Below are 13,746 nucleotides of genomic sequence, written 5' to 3'. Positions count from 1 at the left end.
GGGGTTTTACCATGTTGGACAGGCTGTTTTCAAACTCCTGACCTCAGGAGTTTGATCCACCTGCCTCAGCATCCCAAAGTGCTGGGAATACAGAGAGCCACCACGCCCAGCCTGTTTATGCCTTTCATCTCTCTTTTCTTCTCCTTAAGAAATTTTCCGTCAACCAAAATATTTTGTTTTCTCTTTCTTCAAAATATTCATGTAAGCCTCTTTTTTCTCTGAGGGATGTTTTTGAAAAAGTCCATAATTGCTACCTCTAGTTTCTCATAATTCACCTCTTTCCAATGCCATGTAGTCTAGTTTTACTAGTTTAGCTGAAGCTGTCCTCTTGAATGTCACAAATGACTTCCAAGCCAGCCTTTCCCAATTGGGTTTACATCAGAGAATTAAACCCTATAGAAAATCATTTCAATTATTTAATAATTCTCTGAAGAGTAGCAAAGCTAGGACTATTTTCCATAAAGTATTTGCCAGCTCTGCAACATTATAAGATCTGTATTAAATCCCTATCCCATATTCCTCATGATCATCCCACTTCTCTGATAAACCCTAACTGATATAAATCAGCTACAGATTTACTTATTTTTGTGACATCTGCCCTAATGATATAGGTCCTGCTGGTCCTGCCAACTTAATATTATAAATCAGTCTTCAGGAGATAAGTCCCTGTTTTTTGTTCTAACTCCCTTTTACCAAAGACTACTTGAGACATTAAAACCAAACTTTAATTAAGCCACAGGAGAGCATCTGTTTACTTAAGACAATTTTAAAAATTAATAATAACTCCATGTATTTTTCTCATACTCTATTTTCTATTATGAGTAAACAGCTTCATAGAAACAAAATAAAATCCAAAACAAAAGAATAAAAATTTACCTCTGCTTAAGGTGCACAGTGTACGGTTTCTCATCTATTGGAATAATATAGGATATTTGTTCCTAGAGAATTGAAAACAACTGACAGTGAAGACAAATTTAATACAAGAAGCAAGACAATAGTTTTATATCAATTAATCTCTTCCAACAATGCTTAAAACATCTTCATTACATTTCTCAGACTACATGTGATTTAAAATCTGCAGCGAAACATTAAAAAAAATTAATATTTACTTATTTTATAATGGACTTTTACTATTTCCACACAAATAAACCCAGTCTAAGGATTCACATAGGATTAAAAATCTACCTGTAACTAACCTGTAACCTCTTATGAATGAATAGGCCACGCGCTACGCTAAAATACCTATTTAGGTGGCATCATTGGGATAAGAGGATAGTCCACATCAGTGAAGCTTACTCTGTCCATCATAAAAATTATTTAACCATTTTCTTAAAAACTCTCCTAAGATATATTACCTTTTCCCTATATTTTAAACAGAAGATTATTGAACAAAATTTAAAATTGTCTTTGATTTTATCTCTACTATTTTCAAGTTAGAATATGAATGACAATAGGTTGGAATATCTGTAGGTCAGTGAACCTCAGTGATGAGATTTTATACAGCAAAAGGGAACATGTGAAAAGCAAGAGTTAGAGAAACAGAGGAAAAAATTAGTTAAAACATATAAAAATGAAAAGGATACCAATATCAAAACACAGAAAAAAGATAAGCATTCCAGGATCTCTGAAAATAAGAAGCAACCAGGGTACCATACAGATCAAAGAAGAATGAGGCAGGTTGTTGCCAGGTCAGAAATGAAACCAGAGTCAACATCATTGGTGGTAAGTCAACTTGATATCATGTACCCCACAATACGATGTCATGAGGAGAGCACCTCATCTCTATGTTAATCTTCCCTAAAATTCACTGAACATGAGAAAATATCGACAAATGCAAATCGAGGGGTGTTCTACAAAGTACCTGACCTCCTCAGAACTGTCAAGGTCATGAAATTCCAGGGAAGACTGAGAAACAGAGCAAAGGAGCCTGAGAGGGGGGCATGCTGGGTAGTATCGTGGATTGGATCCCAGAACAAAATGGACAGTAGAAGAAAAACTGGTTGAAATCCAGAAATCTAAATAAAGCAGTTTCCTTACTAGTAATGTATCAATATTAATTTCTTGTATTTAATAAATATAATGTATCCATGTAGCTATATAAGAGCTAACATTACAGGAAACTGAGTGAACAGTATATATGGGAACTCTGTAGTCTTTTAGCAATTTTTCTGTATATCTAAAATTCTTCCAAAATTTCAAAAGTTAATTTTTAAAAAAGAAAAACCAGACATAAATTGAGAAAAGAACCAAAACAGGCATATGGCAAATATAAAGCAGAAGCACCAAAGAGAAAATCCTAATCCTGAAACATCAGAGCATCCTACTTTTTAAATTTGCATTGGTGACACTAGCTCCTTAGTGAGCCTGATCTGAATGTGATAACTGAACACAGATGCTTGAGCATCTTTATATTTTTATTTTTATTATTTATTTATTTATTTATTTATTTATTTATTTGTGACAGAGTTTCACTCTTGTTGCTCAGGTTGGAGTGCAATGGCGCCATCTCAGCTCATAGCAAATTTTGCCTCCTGGGTTCAAGTGATTCTCTTGCAGCCTCCCAAGCAGCTGGGATTACAGGCATGTGCCACAACCCCCAGCTAATTTTGTATTTTTAGAAGAGACGGTGTTCCTCCATGCTGGTCAGGCTGGTCTCGAACTACCAACCTTAGGTGATCTGCCTGCCTCAGCCTCCCGAAGTGCTGGGATTACAGGCGTGAGCCACCATGCCCGGCCCCATCTTTATCTTATTTTAAGGTGGATTTGATGTGCAAGCAGTTTCCCTGAGCAGTTCTTAGATGAATATTTTTCTCAAAACCAAAACTTAGTAACCATTATTAGTATCCCAGATAATACTTCTTTTAGTTATACTTTCACTATGGGTGTTATCATGAAATACCTTGATTTGCAGGCTATATAGAGAAGTTTAGGTAGATCTTAGAGTGTAGATGAGTTGATTAATGGAGGCCATAAGATAATTTACTAAACAATTACGGTAAATTTGTGTTTGCCTCCTCAACAAAGAGGTACCAAAACAGTGAGCAGATAAGTACATGTCAAACAGAGAATCTAGGAGAGAAAACTAGAATTTCAGCAGGGAAGGGACAGGGAACCTCTGAGGCCTGGAAGGAAAGGGAAGCAAAGAAGCAGCTGGGCTGGCCAGGAGAAGTCCCCATTGTAGAGAAGAAGCAAGCGAGAGGTATTCCACGGTCCAGGGTCCCTCCATGAATGCCTGCAATACAAGCCACAGGGGAGCCCCTGACCCTTCACGCGCCCTGCCTAGCTGCACTCCTGGTGACTGAATTGTTTCAGAGGGAATTCACACTGAGTCCCACTCACCCTTCGATACCCAAGCAGAGGCAGCACAGCCCCATGTTGAAAGAGCAGCCCCAGCAGATCGCATCCTGCCCTGGGACCCAGAGACCCATTTCCACAGCCCTGGAGCCCTGCTGACATCCCATGTCCACCCACAGGGCTATCACAGCACAATGCCAGCTGAACAAGTGGGGCACCTGGGTCCCCAGCACTCTAGCCCACAACGTGTACTACGCCCCAGAGAAGGGGTGATGTAGCACATTGGGAAGACTGCCCCCAGGACAAAGGGAGATGAAGCATGCACTCCCCAGGGCCTGAGAGCCACATGCCTGGGGCTGCCAACACTGACAGCAACCCCACACGCTCCCAGCAGCAGGGCCACAGTACGGTTGCATGGGCCTTCAGTAAGCCTGAGGACCGGCCCATCCAAACGCAGTCCTTGGGCCTGAGGGCAAGCTCAGGCCACCCAACACCCCTGGTGCCTACATGCACTATCCAGGGATCTGATATCTGGCCAGCCCCATCTGCTACCAGCACCAGTGCCCATGCATGCCTCCCAGGGGCCTGGAAAATGGCCCACCTAGCCTGCCACAACCCTGACCAGTGCCCACCCACATGCACCAGCCAGGAGCCTGGAACTGGCTGACCTAACCTACTGCCACCACTAATGGTGTTCACATGCCACTGCTGCTGTCACACACTGCCCAGGGCCCCATCCACCTGACCTGCCACTGCCACCACTGTGGACTGGCTTGCCTGGTTCCCCCATCCCCAGTAAAGCCTCACCACAGTCCCCAGTCACAAACATAGCCTAATCTACTGGGAAACTCACAGTCATCACTGATGTTGATTATAGTTGAAGAAATCATGTAGATATTACATCTCTGCACATGACAACAATATCTGCTTCTGATGTGAGTCTCAAGAAGCTTCCAACCGTGGTGGAAGGCAAAGGGGAGCAGATCACATGATGAGAGAGGAAGAAAGAGAGAGGGGGAGGCGCCAGGCCTCAACTAATAGATCAAGAATTCACTAATTACCATGAGGATGCCACTAAGCCATTCGTGAGGGACATCATGACCCAAACACCTCCAATAAGGCCCCACCTCCACCACTGGGGTCCAATTTCAACATGGGATTTGGGAGAACAAACATCCAAACAATGGCATGGTCAGAAAAAAAATATTTGAACAAATAATGGCCAAAACCATCCAAAATTTGAGGGAAAACATTAGTCTACACATCTAAAATCTCAGTCAACCCTCAAGTAGAAAAAAAATACAAGAAGATGCACACCAAGATACATCATTTAATATGTTGAAAGTCAAACATAAAGAGAAAATCTTGAAAATATCAAGAAAAAAACTCATTATGTACAAGGAAGCTGCATTAATACAATTAGTGGCAGATTGTTCATTTGAAATAATGTAGGCCAGAAGGCAGTGAAGACATAAAAAGTGCTGAAAGAAAAAAAAATCTATCAACTAACAATTTTATATCCAGCAAAATCTGTTTTTAAAATGGTGAAATAAAGTCCTGTCTCACAAGAAATACTGAAGAAATTTATTTAGGCTAATGGGAAATAACACCAGATGGTAACTCAAAAAGCAGGGTAAATTTGTGAGCTAACATAAAAGACTTTAATAGTTTTTCTAATTTCTCCTTTCAGTGTCTTTAAAAGATATAGCACTGTGAAAAAGCAATAACTATGATGATATATATTTGGGTTTAAAAACTATGGATGTAATAATGTGAGAAGAACAGTACAGAGAAGAAAGAATTCCATTATATTGGAGCAAAGTTTCTATATTTTATCAGAAATAAATATTAATCTAAAGTAAATCATGATATTTAAGATATATTAGAATGCCTGGATCACCACAAAGAAAATAAGTAGTAAAAATAGCAAAATATTGAGTATAAATTCAACCATATAAATACCTATATTTGATGCAAATGATCTAGAAATCCAAACCAAAAAGCAGAGACAGATTGTACAATGTATTAAAAACTAACCTCCAATTGGGCCAGGCGCAGTGGCTCATGCCTGTAATCCCAGCACTTTGGGAGGCCGAGGCAGGCAGATCACCTGAGGTCGGGAGTTTGAGACCAGCCTGACCAACATGGAGAAACCCTGTCTCTACTAAAAATACAAAATTAGCCAGGCGTGGTGGTGCATGCCTGTAATCCCAGCTACTCAGGAGGCTGAGACAGGAGAATCACTTGAACCCGGGAGGCGGAGGTTGCGGTCAGCCGAGATCACGCCACTACACTCCAGCCTGGGCAAGAAGAGCAAAACTCCATCTCAAAAAATAAAAAGTAAAAAATAACCTCCAATTACATGCTGTCTACAAGGGAAACACCTTAGATTCAATTTCCAATTAAGTTGAAAATAAAAGAATGGAAATATATATATTGTAAAAAGTAACCATAAAAAGAAGTTATACTAATATCAGACAATATAGGCTTAAAGACAAGAAATATTGTCAGAAAGAAGGACGTTTCACAAAAGTAAAATCATCGCCGTATCCCAAAGACATAAAAATTATAAGTGCACACACATTAAACACCAAGCCTCAAAATACATGAAAGAACAACTGACAGAATTGAAAGAAGAAATAGATAATTCAATAATCATATTTGGAAACTTAAGTACTCCACTCACAATAATGGAGAGAACAACTAGACAAAAAATCAACAAGCACAAAAAAAATCTTTGAATGAAACTACTGAGGGTCTCATTCTGTCACCCAGACTGGAGCGCTGTGGCACAATCTCAGCTCACTGCAGGCTCTACCTTCTGGACTCAAGTGACACTCCCACCTCAGCCTCCCAAGCTAGCTGGGACTTCAGGCATGTGCCACCATGGCTGGAATTTTTTTTTTTTTTTTTTTTTTTTTTTTTGTTTGTAGAGATGAGATCTCACTATGTTGCCTAGGCTGGTCTCAAACTCCTGGCCTCAAAAGATCCTCCTGGCTGGGCGTGGTGGCTCACGCCTGTAATCCCAGCACTTTGGGAGGCTGAGGTGGGGGGATCCGAGGTCAGGAGATCGAGACCATCCTGGCTAACACAGTAAAACCCCCCTCTCTACTAAAAATACAAAAAAATAGGGCATGGTGGTGGGCGCCTGTAGTCCCAGCTACTTGGGAGGCTGAAGCAGGAGAATGGTGTGAACCCAGGAGATGGAACTTGCAGTGAGCCAAGATCATGCCCACTGCACTCCAGCCTGGGTGACAGAGCAAGACTCTGTTTCAACAACAACAACAAAAAAAGAGATCTGCCTGCCTCAGTCTCCCAAAGTGCCAGGATGATAGGCATGATAAATGAAACTATTAGCCAACACAAGCCAACTGACTAACCCAACAACTGCAGAATTCATATTCTCTTTAGTGCATAATTAATATTCTTCATGATTGACCATATTCTAGGCCACAAAAAAGTCTCAAAAAATAAAACTGAAGTCACAAAAGTACACTATTTGCTTCAATTGAATTAAATTAGAATGAACAAGAGAAAAAAATCTAGGAAATCCTCAAAAATTTGAAAATTTAAAAACACACTTCTAAATAACCCATGAATCAAAAACATTGCAAAGACAACTAGAAAATATTTTAATGAAAACAAAAACACACCATAGTGTAATTTATGGAATCCAGATAAAGCAATGCTTGTAGAGAAATGTGTGGCTTTAGGTACGTATGTAGAAAGAAAAGAAAAGAAGAGAAGAGGAAGGTATCAAATCAATAACTTAAATTTCCACCTTAAGACATTTAAACAATGATAACAAACTAACCAAAAGCAAGCAGAAATAGCAAAAAAAAATTAAAGCATAAGTAAATGAAAATAGAAAAACAAAGAAAATCAATGAAACAAGATTATTCTTTGAAAAGATCAACAAAATGGACAAACCCTTAACTAGACTGACCAAGAAAAATAATATAAAAGACACAAATTACCAAAATAAGAAATAAAAAGGTACTTTTCTACTGTCCCTTAGAAATTTAAAGTATTATAAGAAAATGTAGGCCGGCAGATCACTTGAGGTCAGGAGTTCAAGACCAGCTGGGTCAACATGGTGAAACCGTATCTCTACTAAAAATACAAAAATTAGGTGAGCATGGTGGCAGGCACCTGTAATCCCAGCTACTTGGGAGGATGAGGCAGGAGAATCACTTGAACCTGGGGGCAGAGGTTGCAGTGAGCCAAGATTGTGCCACTGCACTCCAACCTGGGTGACAGAGTGAGACTCCGTCTTGAAAAAAAAAAAAAAAAAAGGAAATGTGATGTACAATTTTATGCCAACATATTGGATAACTTAGATAAAATGAATAAATTTCTAAAAAGAAACAAGTTACCAAAACTGAATAAAATCCAAATAGACCTATAACAAAGATTACACTAGTAATTACAAATCTTCCCAAAAAGAAAGGCCAAGGTGCAGATGAATTTAATAGTGAATGCTATCAAATGTTTAAAGAAATAATATTAATCCATTCACAATTCTTTCAATATATAGAGAAGAAACATTTCTAAATGTATTCTATGAGGTCGGAATTATGCTGGTTATACAATTATACACTAATTAAATCTAGACATTACAAAAAACAAACTATAGACCAATAACCCTCTTGAATAAAGACACAAAACTCTCTAATGACATATTAGCAGACAAATTCCAGTGACATATAAAAAGAATTATACACGATTTATCACAGAAATGCAAGAAAGGTTTAACATCCAAAAATTAATTCATATAGTACACCACATCAATAAACTAAAGGAAGAAAAACACATGATCATTACAATAAATGTAGAAAAAGCATTTGACAAAACCCAATAAACATTCACAATAAAATTTGACAAATTTGGAATAGAAGGGAACCTCTTGAACATGATAAAGGCCTTTACAAAAACCTCACTAGTTAAAAACAAATTCAGTGTTAAAAGACTGAGTACTTTCTCCCAAGATAGAAACAAAGCAGAAATGTCCCCCCTTACTGTTTCCATTCAATAAACTAAAGACATCTAGAAAGAAAAGAAAGAATGAGGCATAAAACAGGATAATGCCATATTTGCAGTGCCATGATCCTGTTTGTAGAAACTCCCAAATAATCCATCAAAAAAAAGACAAAAAAAAAAAAAAAACAGAACCAATGAACAAATTAGGCAAGGTGGCAAATTTGTATGTGTATTTCCACATATTAGAAACAAACAATCTGAAAAATCAAATTAAAGGAGCATTTCAATTCACAATAGCAAGAAAAAATAATAAAATACTTGATGATAAATTTACCAAAACAAGTGGAGGTCCTCCTGTACACTGAAAATTACCCAGTGAAGAACCAAGTACCCCCAGGATGAAGAACTGAGCATTCCCAGTCAGGGGATATTGGAGGCCAATATTCAACATCCTTAGAGAAAAGAATTTCCAACCTAGAATTTCATATCCAGCCAAACTAAGCTTCATAAGTGAAGGAGAAATAAGATCCTTTCTAGATAAGCAAATGCTGAGGGAAATTATCACCACCAGGCCTATCTTGTAATAATGCCTGAAGGAAGCACTAAATACAGAAATGAAAAACTGTTACCAGCCACTACAAAAACACTGAAGTACACAGACCAGGGATACTATGAAGCAACTGCATAAACAAGTTTGCAAAATAATCAGCTAGCATCACGCTGACAAGATCAAATTCACACATAACAATACTAACATTAAATGTTAATGGGTTAAATGTCCCAATTAAAAGACACAGAATGGCAAGCTGGATAAAGAGCCAAGACCCATCAGTATGCTGTCTTTAAGAGATCTATCTCAAGTGCAAAGACACATAGGCTCAAAATGAAGGGATGGAGGAAAATTTACCAAGCAAACAGAAAACAGAAAAGAGCAGAGGTTACAAACCTAGTTTCTGACAAAACAGACAATAAACCAACAAAGATAAAAAATGACAAAGAAGGGCATTACATGATGGTCAAGGGTTGAATTCAACAAGAAGAGTTAACTATCCTAAACATGTATGCACCCAATACAGGTACAACCAGATTCATAAAGCAAGATCTTAGAGACCTACAAAGAGACTTAGACTCCCACAAAATAATAGTGGGAGACTTTAACACCACACTGTCAATATTAGACAGATCATCAAAACGGAAAATTAACAAAGATATATGGGACCTGAACTCAGCTCTTGATCAAGTGGACCTGATAGACATCTTCAGAAATCCCAAGATTAAGAAATTCTGTCAAAACCACACAAGTACATGGACATTGAACAGCCTGTTCCTGAATAACTGTTGTGAAAATAATCAAATTAAAATGGAAATCAAGAAGTTATTTGAAACTAATGAGAACAAAGAGACAGCATACCAGAATCTCTGGGATGCAGCTAAAACAATGTTAAGAGGGAAATTCATAGCACTAAATGCCCACATCAAAAAGCTAGAAAGATCTCAAGTTAACAACCTAACATCAAAACAAAAAGAACTAGAGAACTAAGAGCAAACAAACCCCAAAGCTAGAAGGCAGCAAGAAATAACCAAGGTCAGAGCAGAACTGAAGGAGATAGAGATATGAAAAATCCTTCAAAAAATCAGTAAATCCAGGAGCTGGTTTTTGGGGGGAAAAAAAAAAAGATACTATAGATAGACCAGTAGCTTGACTAATAAAGAAGAAAAGAGAGAAGATTCAAATAAACACAATCAGAAATGATATGGGGGATATGGGGAATATCACCACTGACCCCACAGAAATACAAACAACCATCAGAGAATACTATAAACACCTCTACACAAATAAACTAGAAAATCTAGAAGAAATGGAAAAACTCCTGGACACATACACCCTCCCAAGACTGAACCAGGAAGAAACTGAATCCCTGAATAGACCAATAGCAAGTTCTGAAATTGAGGCAGAAATAAATAGCCTACCAACCAAAAACAAAGCCCAGGATCAGATGGAATCACAGCTGAATTCTACCAGAGGTAGAAAGAAGAGCTGGTACCATTTCTACTGAAACTATTCTAAACAGTTGAAAAGAAAGGGACTCCTCCCTAACTCATTTTATGAGGCCAGTATCAGCCTGATACCAAAATCTGGCAGAGATACAACAAAAAAAGAAAACTTCAGGCCAATATCCCTGATGAACATCAGTGCAAAAATCCTGAATAAAATACTGACAAACTGAACCCACTGCATATCCAAAAGCTTATCCACCAGGATCAAGTAGGCTTCATCCCCAGGATGCAAGGTTGGTTCAACACATGCAAATCAATAAATGTAATTCATCACATAAACAGAACTAAAGACAAAAACCACATGATTATCTCAATAGATGCAGAAAAGGTCTTTGATAAAATTAAATATTGCTTCATGTTAAAAACCCTCAGTAAAATAGGTATTGAAAGAACATACCTCAAAATAATAAGAACCATATATGACAAATCTACAGTCAGTATTATACTAAATGGTCAAAAGCTGGACGCTTTTCCCTTGCAAACTGACACAGGACAAGGATGCACTCTCTCACTCCAATTCAATATAGTACTGGAAGTTCTGGCCAGGGCAATCAGGCAAGAGAAACAAATAAAGGATGTTCACATAGAAAGAGAGGAAGTCAAATTGTCTTTAAGATGACATGATCCTATATCTAGAAAACCCCATCCTCTCAGCCCAAAAGCTTCTTAAGCTAATAAGCAACTTCAGCAAAGTATCAGGATACAAAATCAATGTGCAAAAATCACTAGCATTCCTATACACCAACAAAAGGCAAGCAGAGAACCAAGTCATCACTTAACTCCCATTCACAATTGCTACAAAAAGAATAAAATACCTAGAAATACAGCTAATGAGGGATGTGAAGGACCTCTTCAAGGAGAACTACAAACCACTGCTCAAATAAATCAGAAAGGACACAAATGACTGGAAAAACATTCCATGCTTATGGATAGGAAGAATCAATATCATGAAATGGTCATACTAATTTATGGCCTACCAAAAGTAATTTATAGAGTCCATGTTATTTCCATTAAACTACCATTGATATTCTTCACAGAATTAGGAAAAAAAAAACTATTTTAAGATTCATATGGAACCAAAAAAGAGCCCAAAGAGCCAAGACCTGAACTCAGCACTGGATCAAGAGCTGAGCAAGAAGAAAGAAGCTGGAGGCATCATGCTACCTGACCTCAAACTACTATAAGGCTACAGTAACCAAAACAGCATGTTACTGGTACAAGAACAGACACATTGACGAATGGAACAGAATAAAGAACTCAGAAATAAGACTGCACGCCTACAACCATCTGATCTTTGACAAACCTGACAAAAACAAGCAATGGGGAAATGATTTCTTATATAACAAGTGGTGCTGAGAGAACTGGCAAGCCATATGCAAAAAAAATTTAAACTGGACCCCTTCCTTACACCCGATACAAAAGTTAATTCAAGATGGATTAAAGACTTAAACGTAAAACCCAAAATAATAAAAACTCCGTAAGAAAATCTAAGCAATACCACTCAGGAGAGAGGTATAAATAGAGATTTCATGATGAAAACACCAAAAGCAATTGCAACAAAAACTGACAAATGGGATCTAATTAAACTAAAAAGCTTCTGCAGGGCAAAAGAATCATCAGAATGAACAGACAACCTACGGAATGGGAGAAAATTTTTGCAATCTACTCACTGTACACTAAAAATTACCAGATGAAGAATCAAGTACCCCCAGGATGAAGAACTCATTCTAGCACCAATTCCAAGTTCAAAATCCCATCTAAATATCACTTAAATCAGGTATGGTTGAGATTCAAGTTATGACTCGTCCTGAGGCAAAATTCCTCTCCAGTTGTGAACCTGTGAAACCAGACAAGTTATGTGCTTCCAAAGTACAACAGTAGGACAGGCATAGAATAGCTATTCCCATGCCAACAAGGAGAAACCAGAAAAAAAGAAAGTGGTGACAATCCCAACAAAGTCCAAAACCTAGCAAGACAAATTCCATTAGATCTTAAGGTTCAAGAATACTCTTGACAGGATGCTCTACCCTGCTGGGCCCACTTGGACAGCAACTCTCCCATGGCCCGAGGGACTGGCCCCATCCCTTCAGCTCTGTAAAGCGGCCCTGACCCCACAGCTCTGGGTGACAGCCTTGTTCCTGGGGTAATAAACAGTGACATCCTAGTCTACTGAAACCAAGGAGGTGGCCCTATTCTCTGAAACCAAAGAGAATGCAGCCTTGCCTCCTGGGCTGGTAGCAGGAGTGGCAGCCCTGATGATCTCTGAATTGCTTTCAGGGTCATTCTTCTCTTTTTCTTTTTTTATTATACTTTAAGTTCTGGGGTTCATGTGCAGAACGTGCAGGTTTGTTACATAGGTATACATGTGCCATGGTGGTTTGCTGCACCCATCAACCCGTCATCTACATTAGGTATTTATCTTAATGCTCTCCCTCCCTTAGCCCCCCACCCGCTGACCGGCCCCAGTGTATGATATCCCCCTCTCTGTGTCCATGTGTTCTCATTGTTCAACTCCCACTTATGAGTGAGGACATGCGGTGTTTGGGAAGGATGATGCATGTTTGAAGCCAGACAACTCTATTGTCCTATCCTGTAGAATTCCAGAAGTTAAACAGCCTTCCTTCATTCTATCCAATTTTCTCTGTTCCCTTTAGTTCCAGCTGGCAGTGTTTCTGCTGATGTAATCCCATCTCTGATCCTGGCTTCAGCTGACATGGCGGATTAAATCATGGGGAATCTTTTTATTGCCTGAGTGTCCAGCTACACCTTTGGTGTTCTTTCCAAAACATGATTTCTCATTTTGAAAAATACAAAGTAGGCTGAAAATTTCTCAAATCTTCAAGTTCTTGTTCCTTTTTGCTTAATAATTCCTTCCATTTACCTCTCTCCTCTTGCATTCTGCATTTTACTATAAGCGGTGATGACAAAACAAGCCTCATCTTCAGCATTTTGGTTAGAAATCTCCCTGGCTAAATAACCAAGGTTGTCCCCCACAATTTCTACCTTCTACAAAAGACTAAAACACAATTCAGCCAAGTTCTTTGCCACTTTTTAACGAGGATCTCTTTCCTCCAGTCTCCAATAACATTTCTCATTTCCCTCTGTGACCTGACCAGAAACACTTTTTTTTTTTTTTTTTTTTTGAGACAGAGTCTTGCTCTATCACCCAGGCTGAAGTGCAGTGGCCCAATTTCGGCTCACTGCAACCTCCACCTCCTGGATTCAAGCAATTCTCCTGCCTCAGCCTCCCAAGTAACTGGGACTACAGGTGCCTGCCACCACCTCAGGCTAATTTTTGTATTTTTAGTAGAGACAGGGTTTCACCATGTTAGCCAGGTTGCTTTTGAACTCCTGACCTCAGGTAATCAGCCTCCCAAAGTGCTGGGATTACAGGTGTGAGCCACCATGCCCAGC

General features: G+C 38.8%; 1 protein-coding gene across 2 annotated transcripts in view; it reads right to left on the bottom strand.

Annotated features, from left to right (window-relative positions):
* The window catches only part of ADAM32 (ADAM metallopeptidase domain 32), a 164,252-nt gene that overhangs the window by 135,105 nt on the left and 15,401 nt on the right, over nucleotides 1–13,746 (bottom strand). For both annotated transcript variants that reach the window (XM_021942240.2, XM_021942239.2), the window contains exon 3: nucleotides 877–938. In XM_021942240.2, the coding sequence (XP_021797932.2) occupies nucleotides 877–938 (62 nt within the window). The remainder of the gene's footprint in view (nucleotides 1–876; nucleotides 939–13,746) is intronic.

This window comes from Papio anubis, chromosome 8 (genome assembly GCF_008728515.1).
Source record: "Papio anubis isolate 15944 chromosome 8, Panubis1.0, whole genome shotgun sequence".
In the NCBI taxonomy this organism is placed as follows: Eukaryota; Metazoa; Chordata; class Mammalia; order Primates; family Cercopithecidae; genus Papio; species Papio anubis.
The sequence above is the reverse complement of the archived record's forward strand: the minus strand, read 5'-3'. Positions and strand labels throughout refer to the sequence as shown.